This window comes from Monodelphis domestica, chromosome 1 (assembly GCF_027887165.1).
Source record: "Monodelphis domestica isolate mMonDom1 chromosome 1, mMonDom1.pri, whole genome shotgun sequence".
NCBI classification, from domain to species: domain Eukaryota; kingdom Metazoa; phylum Chordata; class Mammalia; order Didelphimorphia; family Didelphidae; genus Monodelphis; species Monodelphis domestica.
In genome coordinates, this window is record NC_077227.1 from 383,650,976 (window position 1) to 383,671,415 (window position 20,440).

Sequence of the window (20,440 nt, forward strand, 5' to 3'; positions counted from 1 at the left end):
ATTCCTTTTCAAAGATGAGAAACTTTAAAGCATGGACATATTTTTGAAATCACACATTTTCTGATTCTGAATATACTCATGTGTTTAAGGGTAGCACAGCACCTAGCAGAAAGACATTTCAGCTTTAAAAACCCCATGCACTTATCAAAATAATAACTCTGATTTTCCCCATTGCCTTAAAATTTACAGAGCATCTTCCTCACAACCAACCCTGTGAGGAAAGAAGTTCAAGGAGTATTGCTAATTTTATATTTAGGGAAACCAAGACTCAGAGAGGTTAAAGTCCCCTTCCCAGAGTCACGTGATAAGTAAATGTCAATATTGGGAGAAAATCAAACCCACATCTGGCTCTAAATCCAGTGCCCTTTCCTATACACTAGGCTGCTATTTGAATATGAATCTAATATTTTTCTCTTGATGTCTGAATCTGAAAGACCCCCAAGCAATGTGCTTTTAAGGAATGCAATGTAAATGCTTCTGTTTCCATTTGTGTCCACAAAATAATTTTATTATATGTATGAAAGAATACAAGCCAAAAAAAATCCTTGGGAAAACATATTCACAATACATATATAACACAGACCTGATGCATGATGAATTCTTTCAGTAAATATTTACTTTCCCCCTCCCTCAGTACTCCTTTAAGCAGGTCTTCCCAAATAAGATTTTCTCTCATTTTTTCTCATTTAAGAACCAAGGTCCTCTCTTGGACTACACAAGATTACTCCATCACTTGGACATTGCTGCAAAAGGGATGTTCCTTAAAGCACAGAGGGAATGAGAGAAGCAGGAACTTTGCTGAAAATACAGTGGAAGCATCTGTAGCCACAAAAGAAATCCCAGTGACTTTTTGCTGCTGGCAACACATCTGAAAATGATGGGGGTCCCCTCTCCAGAAACATCTTAATCCCAGATGGTAATGAGGCACTGCTGTTTGTTCAATGGACTATTAACATGAATAAAACTGAAAAATGACTTGATTCTCAGGTCAAAAGTAAAGCAGGAAAGGTAGTCTGATGTTAAAGAAATATGATGTTGGTAAAGAAGCAGGATACACAGTATGTTCTCTTCTTATTGGTGTTACTGTAAATACACAGTCTTGTAGGTAGCAAGACTTATCAGAGTCACTATGCATTTCTACCATCAGTCATTGGTTTTGTTCATGGGGGAAAAAAAAGATAGCCAAAACTTGAAATAAGAAAAGACTGAGAAGCCGATTATTTTACATAAATACAAAACGTCTGATGCTTCTGGTTGCGGGAGACTCAGCTCTCAACTAGGAAGCATGATTCCTCTTAAGTTGGTCTTCCTGTGGAAAGTATTTACAGAGCTGCTGATTGTTTTCTTAAGACTTCTTTGTAACGGGAAAGTAATGTAAAGAATAGGAGCAATCCATTGTGTTTTTAAATCCTTGTTGGGGAAAAAAATGAGCTGTCATTTTTTTCCTTGCCAGCTCTGATCCTGTATTGATCTCTGATGAATTCAGAAGAAATGTCACAGCTCAACTTTATTCTTACTTAGCTTTTGTTGTAATTTTGAAGTATACATAAGCAGATTACTCCAACTATATGTTTTTCAACATTTTCATTACTGACTGACACTAACATGTTGATCAGTCAAATATTTAAAAATTGTAATCATGAGGTCTCAGAGATCTCCCATCAGACAATACTTTTAAATAAGATAAATATAGATTTGTTGTAACATATTAAAAATAGCAATTTAAACAATAAATAAATAAAACCAGTATTAACAAAGCATCTCCCAAACTTAAAAATATTCATTCTTTCTATAAGGCTCATTTTTTTCAGAAATAATTTACGAAGGCATTTACCCAACTTTACAATCTGAAAACTTGGTTTGAAACATGTTAGCACCTATTTATACATGGCAAACTCAACACTCTTATTTCTTTCTGGAAGTGGCATTTGTTTTTTAAGTGTCACTGTTTATTCATGATTTCTTGCCCTATCTTCAGTCACTGATAAAAAATAGTTTCTATAAATAATTATAGAGATGAAGAGCTAATCCTTGTCTTATACCTTTAACCGATTCTGTTTCATTCAGTATGAACAGTACAGAAATACCTATAAATCAAAAATATACTGGACTGATATAAAACAAAGTTGTATGCTGAGTAGAAGCAGCAGTTAGCTTTTTTGTGAGCATGAAAACTCACCGTAGCTTAGTTTCTCAACAACAACAAAAAAAAGGAAATCTCAGAAGGTTTCTGTTTTTGTTTCGACTAGCATATTTTACAGGATTCATCTTACGGTTCAGGTCTTGTGTTGTCCATTCTGTGTGATGGGGTTAATCTTTTCCAAAGATAGATCAACTTCATAATCCAAAATGACAGATAAAGCTGGAGAGGTTTTTTCCAATGGCTTGGAGCCTCCACCTTCTTCCTTCTTTGTGTCTCGGGAGGTGACAGCTTGTGGAATCAGGTAAACCAGATTACAGTCCTTAGAAATGGACCCTCTGGGCTCATGATGGCTTGAAAACACAGCCCCATTATTGTTGATGCTAACTGTCTCTATCGCATTGTTGGCAGTTGGGCAGAGCCTGTAGCATCCTAAGAGAGTAGAAAATGCCTTTCGGAAATCAGCATTAAAGGCATAAATTATAGGGTTCAATGAGGAATTTGCCCATCCAAACCACACGAAAACATCAAAGGTAATAGAATCAATACAGAAGGGTTTTGTTTCCCCAGAAGGCAAATCAGATTCACAGAAGGGTACCATGCAGTTCAATATGAAAAAAGGTAGCCAGCAGCATACAAACACTCCCATGATCACTGACAGAGTCTTTAAAACTTTGGTTTCTCTTTTGAAGGACATCTTGAAGGAACTTTCTGGCTGGGAACATTCTACATTTGTCCCATTCCCAGTAGTGTTCTGGCAGTTCTTGGCATGAACTGCTGCTCTCTCCAAAGCTGAGATTCGTCTTATTTGCTTCTGTGCAATCCTGTAGATCCTCGTGTATGTTACTATCATGATAGCCACTGGAATGTAAAAACTAATAAGAGAAGAAGAGATGGCATATGTCCTGCTCAGGCTAGAGTCACAGTTGTCCATTGTCTCATCTTGCAAACTAACATTCCCATCTGGTGAGCTCAGGGGACTGGCCTTATGCCAATTCAGCTGCACTGGAATGAAGGAAATCAACACAGACAGAGTCCAAGCAACACTGATCAAAATGAAGGCTGCCTTGGGGGTCATTTTTCTCTCATAGCGAAAGGGACTGGAAATAGCCCAATATCTATCAACACTGATGACACATAAGTTTAGAATGGAGGCCGTAGAACACATGATATCAAATGCCACCCAGATATTGCAGAAGGAGCCAAAGGGCCAGAAACCCGCAATTTCTGCAACAGCTTTCCAGGGCATGACCAAGACAGCTACTAAGAGGTCAGAAACAGCCAACGAGATGACAAAGAAATTGGTCACCTTGGACCTTAGGTGGCGAAACCTGATGACAGCTGCACACACCAAAGTATTTCCCAAAAGTGTAGACAAGATCAATAGTGAAAGGAAGCAGGCAGTAAGGATGCGGAAGGAGAAGTCCCTTTCCACTACCAGCCCTCCTCTGTCCATAGTTGTGTCATTCAAGGGCATTATGTCTCTATTGTGTTTTTCACCAAGTTGATCTAAAGCTTCTGTTGAAATTTCTTCACCTTTACATAGATGTCTGTATTCCAGTAACAACTGGCAGCCAATTTTTAGATATGTATTTATAATTTGCAACCCAAGTCAGAGAATCAAAGGAATAGCACTGTAAGAAACCTTCAAGGACATCTATTATAACCTCCTAATTATCAAAATGAGGAAATCAAGGTCAAAATATGACTTGCCAAAGTTCTATAGGTAATAAATAAATCACTGATTTTTGGAATTGAACCCAAGTCCCAGAATACTTCTAATGAAGTTCCTTTGGCATCTTAGAATTTGCTGATGATTCCCATTTTCAAATTCCAGTATGACCCCATCTAGAGTTTGACTAGTCCCTTGTGTATGCCGCCCTGTGTATTCTTCAAAAAATGATACCCACCACACAGGAGAAATTGTCAGGTAAATCTAGGAATCTATTGTCCATTCCTCTGGTTCTTCATTTTCACTGAAGTGTGTCACATTAAGTGACATTAGATTTCTAATATAATTTCCCAACAACCATATCAAGAAGTGCTCCTTTGATTTGTTGTTTAACATCCTCCATATGATCTCCTGGATGTTCTTACTGGATTGGGGAAGCCCCCAACTTCTTTGCTGGCTAGCTTCAAATTTCCTTAGCCCTAGAAACAAATCAAACAAAGGTTTTTTTGTTTTTGTTTCATTTTGGTTTTTTGGTGATCAGGGTTTGTTAACAATGACATTTTTTGAGTTTTTTTCTAGCAGCCAAACTAAATCTTATTTAGGGCTCCTTCTTTGAAGGCGCTAAATGTTCTAGCTACAAATACCTGTTTGTCAGACTCCCTCTGCTAGTCCTGGCTTTGCTTAGAATCTAATCCTAAACACAAACAAGAGCTAATCAATGGCTTTGGGGCCTGGGTCCCAGAACTGGGAGTTCAGAAGAGAAAAAGCCAATTCAATTTCATTGTCCAAATTCAATGAGCAAGTGGCCTGGAGAGGGAATGATTTTTGGTCCCCAGCTGACCGTCAAACAAACCTTTGAGTTTGTTTGACATTGGGTATCCAGTAAGAAGCAAAAGCAAGTGAGTTGTGGGCAGTGTATTGAAGCCCTGCCCCGCCTTCCCCACTTCCCACCCAGCCTGGGATTCCTCAGATTTAGAGAGGAGAGAACTCAGGCCACAAGACTTAACGAGAAACCAGGAGGTGCTTTGTATGTTTCACTCGAGATAGAATCTGGGGAGCAGGTCCTTCCACTAAGATACAATTATCCTGGGCTCTGGGATTTCTTCATCCTGAGAGGGAACCAAGGGAAGGCTCCCTAGATACAATGAAAATCAGGCCTTGACCTCTATCCACCCCACACATACAACAACCACCCCCACCCCTTCCTTCTCTCTGGCCCCTTTAATCCTGGCAATTAAAAAAAAAATTTAAGAGATGTCGCAGGGATTCTCGACTCAAACCTTAGCTGCTCTCAGTTTTCAAGTCGCTTTGAGGTTCTGACCTTCCTCAGCTCCTGGGTGGGTGATTCTAACGCAGGTTGGTCAGAGCACCGTGGGAAGTCTCTGGTCCAGGGAGCTCTTCCCGCCCCCGCCCTGGAGCCAGGTCACATCTGGGCCCCGGTAGGTTGCGCTGCTGGCTGACCCCAACTTCGACCAGGGAGGCAGGACCCTCCACCTTCCTTCTGCATCACCGCTTCAGTCTGGGGGCCTGAGTGCTTTCCGCAGCACTCTCGGCTTCCTGAAAAGGACCAGGAGGTAAAGAGATGGAACCTGTCTCTGATGGGTTCTGCCCATACCCACACCCTCCACCCCCGTTACCTTCCCCAAGGGCCACATCCCACGAAGGGCGGATTCCTGGGCCCTCCTTTTCTCCTCCCCTTCCCGTTCTCCAACCTCCCTCCTTTCCCTTTGCCTCGGGACTTGGCTTCCTTAGGCACAAAGAAGGGCATTTTGGAAACTCTTCCCTTAACTTAATTTCAAAACCGCTCCCTCGAGGCATAGACACGAAGCCCACCCCAGCCCTAGCTAAGATATTTACACTTCATTGTCAACTTGGAGAGTGGGTACGCTTTCCTATGCTGGACTTTTAAAGCTACCGTCAATTTAGGCAAGACTCTCGGGGACACACAAGGAAACCAAGCCATCCATTCCAAGGAGTACAAACTCCGCTAAATGAAGACCATTATGCCAATGTCGGATAGTTAAGGAATACACACACCACACACACACACACACACACACACACAATCTCTCTCTCTCTCTCTCTCTCTCTCTCTCTCTCTCTCTCTCTCTCTCTCTCTCTCTCTCTTTCTCTCTCTCTCTCTCTGTCACACACACACACATATCCTAAACACCACTACCACCACCACCACCACCCCAAAAAAGCCCTACCCGTCCCAGCACAACCCCATCGGCAACAGGATACAAAGCCAACCTTTATGTCAACAAATAGTCTTACTCTAGTACACAGCCACCCTACACCTATCCAGAGACCAGTAATGGGTGGTTGTACGAGCCCACTCAGAACAGAGACTGACTGACCCACAAGTGTCGCCAGGGAGCAGTCGTTTACGAACCTTTACGAAGTAAGGCTCAGACTCTGGACAGTTCGGGCTGGACGTACTGCTGGACTTGGCCAAGTAATGCTCGCTTCATCTTCTCCTGGTGATCTGCTTTGCCGGGGTAACAGTCCACGCGGGCACTGCCTTTTCCTTCAAGCTCCTTAACTTCCAAGCTCAGGTCTTGGTACGAAAGGACGTAGCGCCCTCTGGTGACCGACTGTGATGTTCAGCCTTTCCAGGCTATTGACAGGCTCGACCCAACTGAAGGGGACAGAGAACGCTTAGGGATAAGAAGAGGCTTTCACTCCAGCTTAGCTGTGGGAGCTGGGTGGACTGGGGCTGAAGGACGGGGAGGGGGTGGGGGGGGGGGGGGAAGAAGGTTACAAAATCACAGAAACACAGAATGTCAGAGTTTGAAAGAGTCTCAAAAGCTATCCAGTTCAACCGTTACCAAAGTAAGAATACCCATTCTTCAGCATAAAACATTTAACTCATCCATATTGTGCTTGCATATCTCCATTAATGGGAGGACACCACGTAATGAGCCAGCCAATTTCATTTTGACTTCTTGGGATTTCCTGCGGGAAGAGACCTTTAAAATAATCTATTCCAGCCATTTCCTTTTACAGATGAACAAACTAAGACCCACGGAGCTGAAATACCTCGTGCCAAATCACAAAGAAAATAAATAAAAGCACAGAGATTGGATCCCTAGTTCGTTGACCCCAAACTGAGTTCATTTGTCACGAAACCCTGTTTCCTCAGAGGTTCTCAGTGAGCAAAGGAATGAATACGGAATTCTCTGCCTCACATATTATCCATAGTTTGTCTTTCTTTTTAATTACAAAGAAACAGCACTTTATTTCCCACAGTAACTAGTTATTGGATGTAGAAATACAAATCGGGCATCAAAAATGAGTAACAAGGGTTTAGTCTACCTTGTCAAATACTGCTTTATAATTCTGGGCTCCATCTATCCTAAGAAGAATGCCTCATTCACTTTTTTTTAATCTAACATATATATATATATATATGTATATATATATATAAAACACATGGCTTTGCTTGGATTCCTAGTTATATTACCCATTCATACTGGACATGATTACAGAAGAAAGATTAGGACATTTAACTCCAATAATATAAGAGAAGGATTCAGCTTCAGTGTTTTTACCATAAAAATTCAGTCAAAAAATAACTCTAGGTGGCATAAACTATAAAAACTATAGATTAAACAACAGAATTCAAAAGAAAGAGAAACATTACTCACATACAGCCTCCCAAATGCATAAAATACTATATACTCCCTCAAAAACAGTGTGCACTGATGGCCATACACAATTCTTCCACAAGCACTCAGATTTTTCAGAACCTGAATGTTTAAGAGATGACATTTGCTAAATGTCTCTCACCATCTCTGTCTGTCCGTCCCTCTATCTGCTTCTATCTGTCTGAGTACTCTCCTTGTCTCTGTGTCTGTGTCTATTGTTTCATTTCTTCCCCACTCTTTTCAATTTTGTACCCTTCTCTTTCTTCTTTTTCTATACCATACTCCTAAATATAGCTTAAATACCTTTTAATAGAACCTTTCTAGAAAGTTTAGTGCTATTATTTGGAAAATAATAATTAAGGAAAACAGAATGAGATTAAAAAGCTCTTAAGCACCATTCAGGTCTTACCAATTCTTCCTCCCCAAGTATGCAACTCAGAGCAATTTACTCCAGGTACTTCAAGTTACCTTTTCCTCATTTTTTCCCTTTGAAAATCTAAAGTGAAACAAAGATTCCCCTTTTACTCACAAAATCTCACCAGGAAATGTCAAAAACATAGATACAAATGAGGAACAGGTATGGTTAGCATGTCTTTCAAGTTTCCCTGTGATTTATGTGCAAAGAGAACATTAAAATACTGCTACATTTAGAATTTTATTTATAACATTCTCACTTGAAGTTAGTGAAGTCAGTGAATGTGTCAGTGAATCTCAATGGGAAAGAAGAGAGAAATACTGTAAAAAACAAAAACCATGGAGATGTCAAGAAAAACAACTGACATTTACATTAGTAAAGTTTTTTTTTTTCTGGCCAAAATATCTTGTGTTTATTTTTCATATTTTCATTTGTAGTTTAAATGACTTTGAGAAGTTAGCCCTAAATATGAGGTTTTATCTCCAAAGAAAAATTCTCAATAGATTTATTTTTATTATTTACTTCATATGTCTAACAGAAAATAGAATATATATATTTAATTATGATAATTCATTGTAGTTATTGATGGGAAAAAGGAAAATGGATGAATTTTTAATCACAGTATATCATGAGATCATATGATTTAAAGTTTGAAACAATTTTGAAATCATCCATTCCAATGTTCTTTTCTTTTTTATGAGGAAACTGAGGTTCCCAAATTTAAGGAACTTGGACAAGGCCACACAAGTAGCCTATACCAGAGCCAAAGCTTTTAAATTCAAGTTCTCTGAATCCAAAATTAATATTCTTCCCATTACACTAAAAAACTAGATTACCAGTTGTCAGGGATATCACAGGCATTAAATCTATTCAAAGTGGAATAGATTCTTTCTAATATTATTAACAACTCAGTAGCTCTGTGAGTCTACAAAATCAGCACAAGTCAGCATTACAGAGGGCAGTGTCACTATTTTAGGATACTGGAAAGTCTATTTCTTTTGGAGATAAATTTGGAAGCATGCCCATAGGGCCATAAAACTGTGCATACCCTTTGACTCAGTAATATCATTACTCTGTCTATATCGCAGGGAGATCAAAGATGGGGAAGAGGATTTATGTGTTCAAAAGTATTGAGCTGCTCCTTTTGTAGTAGCAAAGAGCTAGAAACTGAAGGGATGTCCATTAGCTGGAGAATGATGGAACAAGTCATGGAATATGATTGTAATGGAATACTATTATAACTTAATAAATGACAAACAGGATCATCACAAAAAAATCTTAGACTTATATGAAGCAATGCAGAGTGAAATAAAACAGGAAAACATCAAATACAGTACCAGAAGTGATGCACAATGATCAATCAGCAATACAAGGATCCAGGACAACTCTTAATGCCTCATAGGACTATCCACTGCCATAAAAAGAACTGATGGAGTCTGAATGCTGAAAATTATTATTAAAATTGTATATATATATGTAAACCAGAAAATATGTATACCCCATTTTCTATGATAAGTTATATCCATTAGTGTACTTTACTTAACTCCTATAGATGATTGAGTAATAATTTAGGATTTTCTTGATCCAGACCTTCTAGAGAAAATAGTAAACATTGGCTAAATCAAAAGGAACTTTCCATTTCAAAGATGATAGAAATCTGTAATCTTCTGGATGACATGGATAAAGTTATAGGCTAGGAGACACATACTTACAAGAGGGAACAGTATCTTCATGGGAGCATCTCATTCTTCCACTAGCAGATCTAGAACTATAAATAATGAATTATATTGGACTAAGTTCAATTCATTATTAAGTGTTACTTCTTGGAATTTTGTGATAAGAATGATTGTAAATATGTGCATAATTACATGGGGCTAATGACTAGTGCTGAACTATTTGTAGAATATATACTTTAAAATGTATGAGGGATAAAGTGTAGGAGGGATAAGATCTACAACAAAAACTATTGGATGCCATGTATTACTTCTGGAAATGGTGCCAAGTATATTTTAGGTGAGATTTGGCTTGGTCAAAATATAAAAACTCATGAATGTGTCTCATAGATCTGTAAATTGTTTATAAAAACTGATTACTATTATGCTGAACTACAGCTCTTTATCGGAATTATATTACAGATAAGTACATGACTTATTACTTTAATTTGGACGGGTCACAAAACAAATTATCCTATCCTCTCCCTATCTTTTATGCTTTCAAAAATTTTGCTCATTTCTATTTTTTTAACTACTCTAAGGTAAAAGCTACTAGATTTGAACTAGAGAGAATGGATTTTAATCCTATCCTTCATACCAATAAGTTTCATGATTTTAAGTAAGTTATTTATCTGCTCAGCTTCAGTATGTCCCCTTTGCACAATTTGAATAATAATAAGCTCATTTTAAAATGGTGATATAAGGTTTGCAAAGTACATTAATGTACTATGACATTTGGTCCTCACATTAGCCCAAAGAAGTAGATGGTATTACACTATTTTATAGATAAGGAAATTGATGATTAGGAAGGTTAAACAGTTTCCCCAAGTCACATAGCTATTAAGTTTCAAAGGTGTACTCTAAACCCATTTCTTCTTGGCTTCAAATCCAACACTCTATCCACTGTGCCAGGCAACCTTTTATAGTCATTGTTTTGCTATCTATTTCACAGTGTTATAAGAAAAGCATTTTGTAAAAACCTTAAAGTGCCATAGTAGTATAATTTATTTCGATAATATGTTCATCCTTTAATATTTTTAATTAACTTTCAATAACTTTTAACAAACTCAGCTCCCTTCTGAATAACTTTCTATAGGAATGGCATCACCAATCTGTAAGCAAGTATTTATTAAGTTCTTGATAGGTAGCTAGGTGACACAGTGGATACTAGCTGTGTGACTGTGGGCATGTAGCAACCTCTGTCTGCCTTGGTTTTCTCATCTGAACATTGGGCATAAAATAAGCCCTATCTCACATAGATGTTATGAGAATATGTATATGCAGTGTTTTGAAAACTTAAAAGGTGTGAGTTATTTTTCTTTTCACTACCACTGCTGATACTGTTACTACAGTGCTAGGTATTAAGGATTCAAAAGAAAAATAAAAGCAATCTTTGCCTATAGAGACCTTACATTCTAATGGGAGAGAGGATACATACATCAGACTAAATACCTAATTTCTATACTTCCAAAAGAAATAAAAGAGATAGAAAACTCCAAATTTTAAAGAAGCAATACCTGACATAGACCTGAAATCTTTTTCTCTTCAATTTCTCCTTTATTTCTCCTGCTCTGTCCTTTGGGGAAAGCAGAAAAGATCTATTCCTCTTCCATAAGAAAGTACTTCAGATATTTGAAGGAACTGTTGGTTGATCACCCCCATCCCTCCAACACACACACACACATACACACACACACACACACACACACACACACACACACACTCACAGACACACCACTCTAGTCCTCCAAGTCTTTTCTAATCCCTACTTAGTTTCTTCAGTGGAAGGTATGTGCTAGCAATGTTATCAAAGAGCCAGTCAGCACCATGGCCAGTGGTGGTAGAGCATATATCTGGTTCAGCACTGAAATGAAGGATAAAAGTAGATGCTTTGGAATTTCATGTGGCTGAATATTAGTAGTAGTGCTTTGAAAAAATTGCATACAGATTTAATTTTTAATATCTGTTTTATGACTTTTTCAATATAAAGAGGAAAGCCTATTCCTGATGACAATATATTGAATTAGTCAAATGCAGCACCTTTAGAACAGGGGTTCTTAATCTGTGGTCACTGAGCTCCTATGTTTGCATATATGCATGTATGTATCTGTGAATCAATGTATTTACAGAGCTGTGAATGTACATATATAATATAGTATAGTTATGCCTACCTATATATATATATATATATATATATATATAACTATTTAATATGATTATTTTCCCATTGTAAAGAAAAATAAAATTGAAAACCTGAAAAAGGCTTAACAGTTCAATGACTAACCGGTATTCCAAAGGACTCATAAGAAAACATGTAGCCCACCTCTTAATAGAGATTATGGACATGGATAGAAACTTTTATATATATATATATGTGTGTGTGTGTATGCATACATGCATACATTTTACAGGTCAATATGATAATTTTTTGTTTGATTGTTCAGATTTATTACAAGTTTTAGTTTTCTTTCATTTTCATCTGGGAAACAGGTAGAGTTAGAAAGGCTCATTTTTGTTAGCTAAAAAAATTAAAATTTTGAAATAATTTGTTTTGCTTTGTATGTATGTGCATTTAATTTTATGGACTTAATGATATTATTCCAAGAAGGCGTTTGCAGACTTTGCCAGATTTCCACTGAGATCCATGACACAAAAGATATTAAAACTCCTCTATTAGAAATTTGGGGACTGTTCTTAAAGTGAAAGTAAATTCATATATATGACTATATTATTTCACATAGTGAAGATAAGACTCAGATTCTCTTCAGTCTTGTGAATAGCATTGGTGAATTGTCTGTTTTCTGAGGAGAGATTATTCTTGCATATGTCTCTGTGGATTTCTGTTTCTCTTCCTGGTGGATAGTATTAGTCAGGGGGGCACAGGGTAGTGTAATGATAAGAATTAATGAGTTAATTAACCTAGTTAGAATAAGGACTTAGTATAAGAGAAAGAGGTTTTATTTTTACCTTGGCTCCTTTAAGCAGGTAAGGAAGGAATTTTCTGTGAGTGATTGGGAAGAGAATTTTAGTAAAGGAAAGACAGTTGGGAAACGGCTCACTCTCTTTAGCTTCCTTGCTTGAAGGAGGTGACTGGCAGGTTGCTTTGGATAACTCTGAGTTTTGTAAGAGTTATTTTGGAGAAGACAGGAACATCTTGAGATCTGAGGATGATTGAGTGAAGTGACTGCTTTTCCTTTGAAACAGGGAAAGGTGGCCAGAAGGGGTCACTGTTTCACTCTCACTTGAATAGTGTCAATTTTGACCCCCTGCTGAGAGAAGAGACAGAACACATTGCCATTCAGTTGATTATCACTTTGAGGAAGCTGGAGGATTTTTTTTTAATATAAGTTAAGAAAACTGTATAATTTAAAATAAACTGTCAGAATAGCTTAGTGAGTTAGATATTATATCTTTAGATAGAGAGAAAGTTATGTTAGGTCTGATCTCAGACTTGAAGACATCCCTTGCAGGACAGAGGTATTCAGGGTGGAGTTAGACACTTTAGTTTTAGATTCAAGATATCCTTCATATTCCAATATCCTTTTTCTATCCCTGCCTCTCCTGATAGTAAAAATCAATCCTGTTGGATTGTCCAGCAGCTTTATACACCATCTACCACCAAGTGACCCTAACAACTCAAGTCAGCTATCCATCATCAATAACAAATAACAAGATCAATAGAATCTATAACAGTAGTAAATTCAGTATAGTATACATAGAAATGATTTCTTCCTCCTACTGTGATATGGAAATCACTTTAAAAGACTGAGATATATTAATTTAAGGTTGCCAAGGAATTCAGCTATGTAATTCCTAAAATGAAAACTCAAGTCAGCAGTCAACCTTTTATGGAATTTTTAATTACAAACAGTAGGAAGAAAGGTATGAGAGAGAGAGAGAGAGAGAGAGAGAGAGAGAGAGAGAGAGAGAGAGAGAGAGAGAGAAACAGAGAGAGAGAGAGAGAGAGAGAGAGAGAGAAGAGAGAGAGAGAGAGAGAGAGAGAGAGAGAGAGAGAGAGAGAGAGAGAGAGAGAGAGAGAGAGAGAGAGAGAGAGAGAGAGAGAGAGAGAGAGAGAGAGAGAGAGAGAGAGAGAGAGAGAGAGAGAGAGAGAGAGAGAGAGAGAGAGGGAGAGAAGGGAATAGGGCTTAAATACCCACTCTGCTTAGGCTGGGCCAAAAGGCCCAAGCCCTTGGATAGCCGAGGCAAAGAAAAGAGATCAGTCCCTATCACTCACGTGACCAAAATGGAGAAACAGTCTGAGGGCCTCCACTCCAAGCACCAGGCTCCAACCACCTTTTAAACTGCACAAAAAACTTTATGCCAGGTTTCATTCCTTAGCATTGGGTCAAATAATTCTGCCATTAACTGTAGGCATGCCAGCTTGCCACAAGAATTACAAGGAGTAATCCAAAACAGATCAGGTACAACACATACTATGAACAATACATTTTGTGGAAGAAATTTTGGTGCCATGTCAGTGTAATGACAAATGCACTTAACTAGTCAGGAAACCTAGTTCTAAAACTGACAATGACCTCCCCATCTCTGGATCTATTTTCTCATCTGTAACATGAGATGGTTGTAATCTCTTAAGGTCTTATTCCAGCTCTAAAATTTCTTCCCCAGGTCAAAAATCTACTTCATTTTTTCCTTTAGCTGACTTCCAAAATCCTTCCTATAATGTGACTCTAAGCCATGATTGTTATTTTATGAACTCAAAATTCGCTTTTTGAAAAGTTAATAAAAGTTTCTTCTACATATAACATGTACATTTAAAAAAATGGATTTCTTGATTTGGGGTTATTACTGAATGATCACTCTTATGCCACCAACTCTAAGGAGGAGTAGTTAACAAAAGTAATAAAACTGTACCTGCCTATAAAAATCTTCCAACTTTGGGAAATTTTAAATGTATTACTTGGGCACTACTAATTACAATTTGCATATTTATATAATCCAAAACCACATTTCATGGAATGAAAAATCTGGGGAGATACCAGGTGTCAGAAAAAAATGTCCATAGAACATATTTTAAAGAATTACAGAATAATAAATTTCTTACTAGGGTGTGTTTTTGAAGCAAGTCATCATGTATTATTGGAAGGAAATCCTAACTTGCTTATTTATATAAAGTTGATAAAATAACTTCTTTAATACCAACATACTTAAAAAATGTCAATTTCAAGCAAACATTTTTGCTTTCACTATTTCACTTTTCCTCTATACCTATGAAGTATTCCTTAGAACCCCTATTTTTTCTATTACCTCACACAATACTGACTATATTTCACTGCTATTAAGTCCAACATAAATCGGTGAGCTTAGCAAGAAAATACCAAGTAAAATTGAAAGTGACACGATCTATGCCATGCAGACTAACACCAGGTAGGTTACCTTGTTAACACACACACATATTTACATCAAAGTCTGGAATACTGTCAATTCAAATGAGCAAGAAGCAAAAGAACTTTCATTTCAGAACTCCAGTTCAGTCAAAATCACGGTTTGTGAGGACAAGTGGGGCCACTAGTGTCCAAACATACAGCACAATACCAATCCAGCTTGAAGAGATTTTCACCCAAACTGAGGTCCATTTACTGGTCATCTCATGAGAAGGTTTGTAACTGTACCAGTTGGTCAGGGTCATCATGATATAAAGTGAAGCCAAGAAAAGCATGAAATGAAAGAAAGAGTAACTGTAAGTAACACCATCTCTTTCATTATCTTTTGCTCAGTGAACATCATCACCATCATCAAGTGATCCATCATGTCTCGCTATGCCATCTTCTATTAGTGTTGATTCATCACTGGTCAAATTCAGTTTATTAACCTGACTGTTGTTAGATGACCGGATGTTTGAGTAAAGCACACAACACAAAAAGAGCATAAGTCCCACAATTCCTTGGGCATCCCACCACTGGACAGAGTCCCCTTGCTTTGGAATGCTTGTTGTGACATTATAGCCAATTATACTTAATAAACTTGGATTGCACTTTCTGTCTGGTTCATTTGTCATAGCAGACCAGGTCAAATACATAGTGTAGATTGTTATTACTGAAGACTGCAACAAACCAGATCTTGGCTGTGATTCTTGAATCTTGGGCAGAATAGACATTACAGAAGCTCCAATGCACAGGAGCATGTTGACACTGATGAAGGCCTTATTTTCTGAGCAACCATCTGGGTGAGTATAGTAAAGAAAGAACAGTACTATAGCAACTAAAGACAGCAGGTAATTCATTACTGTAGCTGATAATAAAGCTGCATATTTGAACCTAGTGTGAAGACTCGAGGTTACTATGTTTAACATGTGTTAAGACATAGGCTTTCCTTGTATCCACACTCACCCTAAAGATACTCACAGACGAGTATCCCTGAAACCTTGGCTCCTATAATCTGGTCCCCTTTTCTGCCTCTCATAGTGTGGTACCTTTCTGTAGTCCTGGCACTGACTGGGTAAATGCATCATTACTTAGATCATTTTGATTGGGCCCTGATTGAAGGACCTGTTATAGATTTATTTTTCTTCTACTTGGAATTTTTACACATAAGACTTTGATAGTCTATATTTTCATCCAGAAATTTTTCTTTTCTTTTGGATTTTCTGATGTCTTTTTAATATCTCTTGCCAATTGATTCGTATACCTCATACCTCAGCCATACATCCCTAACTGATTCTGAATCTTTCAATTGCCCACAACACGGGGGAATGTAAAAAAAATCATTATTTAAATTGCAAAGTTTAAATTCCTTTTGAGAAGAATTTTAGGCAAAGAAGATGCTACCTCTCTGAATCCAGAACTGAACTGTTGGAGAAGCCACCATGAAGAAGCCTCCAGACCACAAGTTGCACAAAATTGAACTTTGGGTGTGGTTGATTGAACATTTATTTGTATGTATACTTTTATGCCAAAGGGGACTGCCCCCTAACGGCTTTTTGTCAATGTGTTCAGCAATTATTGGTTTTATTCTTTTTTCTCTTATCCTCACACTATTGTAATCTTTTAAGTTTATTATGTTTTTATGATCCTTTTGGGGAAAAATTAATTTTTCCAAAAATGATCACACGGGGAATGTAAAAAATAGACTCGAATACAGGACTACAATCCCCACAAGCCTTTGCTCCACTTCCCCAGAATGCCTTATAATCTCACCTGGGCCGAGATCAAGAAGGTATTTAAGCTGATTCAAAGGCTTTTGAGGGGGCTCTTGGCTCTTTTTGGACTTCCGTTTTGGAGCAGGCGGTCTCTTGCGTGATGTGAGGTTATTTTGTCTAGGCCTCTGGCCTAGGCACATGTTTCTTACTTGTATATTCTTTAATCTTTAACCTTTAATAAACCTCTAAAAAATATAATACTCCTTGCAGAGAGAAACTAATTTCTACCTGCCTCAGTCTCCCCATATTCCCTAATTTTAATCTTTACAATACCAATATCTTGAGTTTCCTTCTTCCATTTTTTCAACCCATGATTCATTCCATGAGTGGGCAAAGTCAATAAGTAAAACCAGCTGGATGAGGATGAAGCAAAATGCCCCTGCCATGCCCACATAAAACCACACAGTAGTAAAGAGTCCTTCTGGGATAAAGAAAGCTCCAACAGTAATTGCTACTGCTGCTACAAACTTAAAGAACCAGAATCCATTGTGCCCTGCAACTCTAGGATCACTGCTACTCTTCACTTTGATCATCAATAAAGAAAACAGAAGGAAAAACATGGCCATGCCAAAGCACAAACGGTAGACAGCTTTGTATCCAACCAATACATTACAAGGCACAAGTCCTGTCCCACTATCACAAAATCCAGGAATCTTATTTAATTGTTCTTCCATTCCTGGTATCAACATCACATAGGATATGCCCACACCAATAAGCAAAAAGAAGGCATAAATCAGCCTAGTTACTGTGAAGTTATTTCCACTGGAGCAGCAACTGCATAGCAGACAGGGGACACTCCCACACAAACATGGTATCCAGCTCGCCATGGAGCACAATCCCAGAACACCCCCCATCTCCAAAAGACGGCAGGAGCTCCACTACTATTGAAGAACTGTAACAATACTTGGTACCCTCCCTGAAGGATAAAGGTAAATGTTACTCTACAGGCTGAATCTATGATGAGATATCTTCCTAAAGATATCCACCTTCATTCCTTCTAGGGGCAGTGAGATAGCATAGTGAATAGAATACTGGGCCTGGAGTCAGGAAGATCTGAATTTAAATCCAGACTCAGATATTTACTAGTTTTTTGACTTTGGATAAGTCACCCAACTTTTTTGCCTCAGTTTTCTCAACTGTAAAAGGGGAATAATAGTATCCACCTCCCAGAGTTGTGGAGAAAAGTAAATGAGATATTGGAAAGCATTTAGCACATTGCCTTGAACATAATAAGTCTTTTGTAAATGTTACTATTATGTGTCTTGTGAGAAACTGGGGCTTCTTTCGCTTGAAGGCTATGTTTAATAGCCCAGATGTCATTGTATTAATCCGATACCAACCATTTCATTGTCTTGGCTACTCTTCTGTGAACATGCTCCTGTTGGTAGATGTGCTTTTCTATTTTTTTTAAACCTTTACTTTCTGTCTTGGAGTCAATACTGTGTATTGGTTCCAAGGCAGAAGAGTAGTCAGGGCTAGGCAATGGGGGTCAAGTGACTTGCCCAGGGTCACACAGCTGGGAAGTGTCTGAGGCCAAATTTGAACCCAGGACCTCCTATCTCTAGGCCTGACTCTCAATCCACTGAGCTACCCAGCTGCCCCTAGATGTGCTTTTCTAAAACGTTATGCTTCTTACTAGGCACACTTTGTCTCCCTATTATTCAATTTCCTAAACCCTAAAGAGTTATATAATTATGCACTGATATTATACATCTACTCTCTGTAAAAATGATAGAAATAAGATTGAAAGTTTAGCTCTCTTTATCCAAACAGACATAGTTTTACTTTGTAACAACTTTCAATTGGGCTCACCCCAGGTGTTTATTCAAACCAATGGCATGGAGATGCATATCTCCCGTTTGATTACCAATTCCCTATTGAATAAGATTCTTCTTTTCAATTGGACTGCTAAAAATCTAGGTGGGTTTCCTTCATGTGATATTTCTAGCACCCACACTTTTAATGATTTTTAGTCTTTTTTATTTCAAAAGTAGGTGGGACAGAGTGCCGAATTGGGACTAACATTGGACTTAATGTCAGAAAACCTGAATTGCAATTCTTACTCTTAAACTCACCAGCTAGGCAATCTAGCACTGACACTGAATCTTAACTTGTTCATTTGTAAAGTGAAAATAATATTTCTGCTAACTACTTCATGGGACTGTTGTGAGGAAAATACTTTCTAAAACTTGAAATACAAGGTATTAGCAAATGGAAGCCATTTCTATAATCCCACAAAAAAAAGCTAAGGATGAATTAAAGATGCAAATCTGATTATATTCAAGTCACATTCTAACACTGAAAGATACATGGACCTGGAAAAACTTGTCCAATTTTTAGAAGGGTTATTGTGATAAGCCATGGATGGTGAATTCAAGTTCACTCAATAAGCACTTATGGATTACCAAATGTGTATTCTATCCTTTGCTGAGTGTTATATATCAAATAAAAAAAGTGATTGCAACATTTCCATTGTGATGGACTTTGAGGATTCTCTTGTTCAATCCCTTAACTGTATACACTGAAGAGTTGAGTCACATCTTCCCCAGTCCTTACTTTCTTTGTATATAATGAAGGAGGGCATGTGAGGTGGAGGTGTAGATGCCCTCTAAGATTGTTATAGCTCTATTACCTATGAAACTGAAAACTAGAAAAGTGAAAAAAATTTGCATAAGAATACAAAGCTAAGTCAAAGATGAGGAAAAGGACTTATTTCTATAAAATATTTATGGCAGCTCTTTTTATTTTTTTTGGTGGCAAAAACCTAGAAACTGAAGGATTATTCATCAAATGAGGAATGACTGAACAAGGTGTGGCATATGATTGTAATGGAATACTATTGTGCCATAAGAAATTATCAACAGAATGATCATCAAAAAAAAAAACCTGGAAATACCTATATATATTAACTTTTATCATTTCATTTACATGTAGAAACAATTGTTTTTTGATATTTTAAAATTCAGATTTTTTTCTCACTTCTCTTCCCATGATCATTATCCTGTTCATCATCCCTTACAGCACAATAATATTCCATCACCATGGTTATACCACAATTTGTTCAGCCATTGCCCAATCAATGGATATCCCTTTAATTTTCAATTCTTTGCCACCAGAAAAAGAACAGCTATAAATCACATAATGAATTCTTTAAAAATATTTGTTGAATTTAATTAAATAGTAACCTCACCTCAAACACAGAAAACAACTAAAAATGAAAACAATCAGGACACATTACATAAAAAGAGAATACTATATAAGAAAAATAAACATGGTTTGCTTTAGAATAAGATAGAGTTGACCAGAGAAGGTATTTTGGAGTTGGTGAACAAGGTCATGAAGTGGATAATAAATATGTATTTGTGAGGAGCATCAAGCGGAATACGCCAAACAAAATGGAGACAAACAAGATGTATTTATGTGGATATAAGTTCTGCTCTGTAGTCCTAGAATCTAAAAGTTAGATGGGTCAGAATCCATGTGGCCCAGCTTGTATCTCAGTAGGAAATTCTCTACAACCCTCTACAATACCATTAATAAGTGCTTATCTAGTCTTTACTTGAAGACTTCTAGTAAAAACCAATTGCAATTTGAATTTGAGACATCTGTAATTATTAGGAAGTTTTTCCTTGCATTTCTTGTAGTTGTTTCTAGTTCTGCTCTCTCAGATAAGAAAAGAAAACTTGTCTGTATGT

General features: G+C 37.5%; 2 protein-coding genes across 5 annotated transcripts; both read right to left on the reverse strand.

Moving 5' to 3' along the window:
* Positions 1 to 480: 480 nt before the first annotated feature.
* On the reverse strand, positions 481 to 6,786 carry DRD1 (dopamine receptor D1). Of its 4 annotated transcripts, none has more exons than XM_007474039.3 (3): positions 6,208 to 6,786; positions 5,134 to 5,369; positions 481 to 4,291 (listed from the first exon to the last, which is right to left on the reverse strand). In XM_007474039.3, exon 3 carries the CDS (start codon positions 3,615 to 3,617, stop codon positions 2,277 to 2,279), a length of 1,341 nt encoding a protein of 446 aa, XP_007474101.1. In that variant the 5' UTR covers positions 3,618 to 4,291; positions 5,134 to 5,369; positions 6,208 to 6,786; the 3' UTR covers positions 481 to 2,276. The 4 variants fall into 4 exon arrangements, with proteins under 4 accessions (XP_007474101.1, XP_007474100.1, XP_056667571.1 ...); XM_007474038.3 differs by having other exon boundaries at positions 5,093 to 5,369; XM_056811593.1 differs by lacking the exon at positions 6,208 to 6,786 and adding an exon at positions 5,670 to 5,823.
* Positions 6,787 to 14,715: 7,929 nt separating this feature from the next.
* Positions 14,716 to 17,617, reverse strand: LOC100031455 (serine incorporator 1-like). The gene is given in 2 exon segments (XM_016428548.2): positions 14,716 to 15,864; positions 17,019 to 17,617. Coding segments are annotated over 2 exon segments (1,368 nt in total). The 5' UTR covers positions 17,600 to 17,617; the 3' UTR covers positions 14,716 to 15,077.
* Positions 17,618 to 20,440: the final 2,823 nt, after the last annotated feature.

Bases quoted from the DNA above. Each gene is read 5' to 3' on its own strand.
- DRD1 (XM_007474039.3), bottom strand. From the start codon at position 3,617: ATGCCCTTGAATGACACAACTATGGACAGAGGAGGGCTGGTAGTGGAA.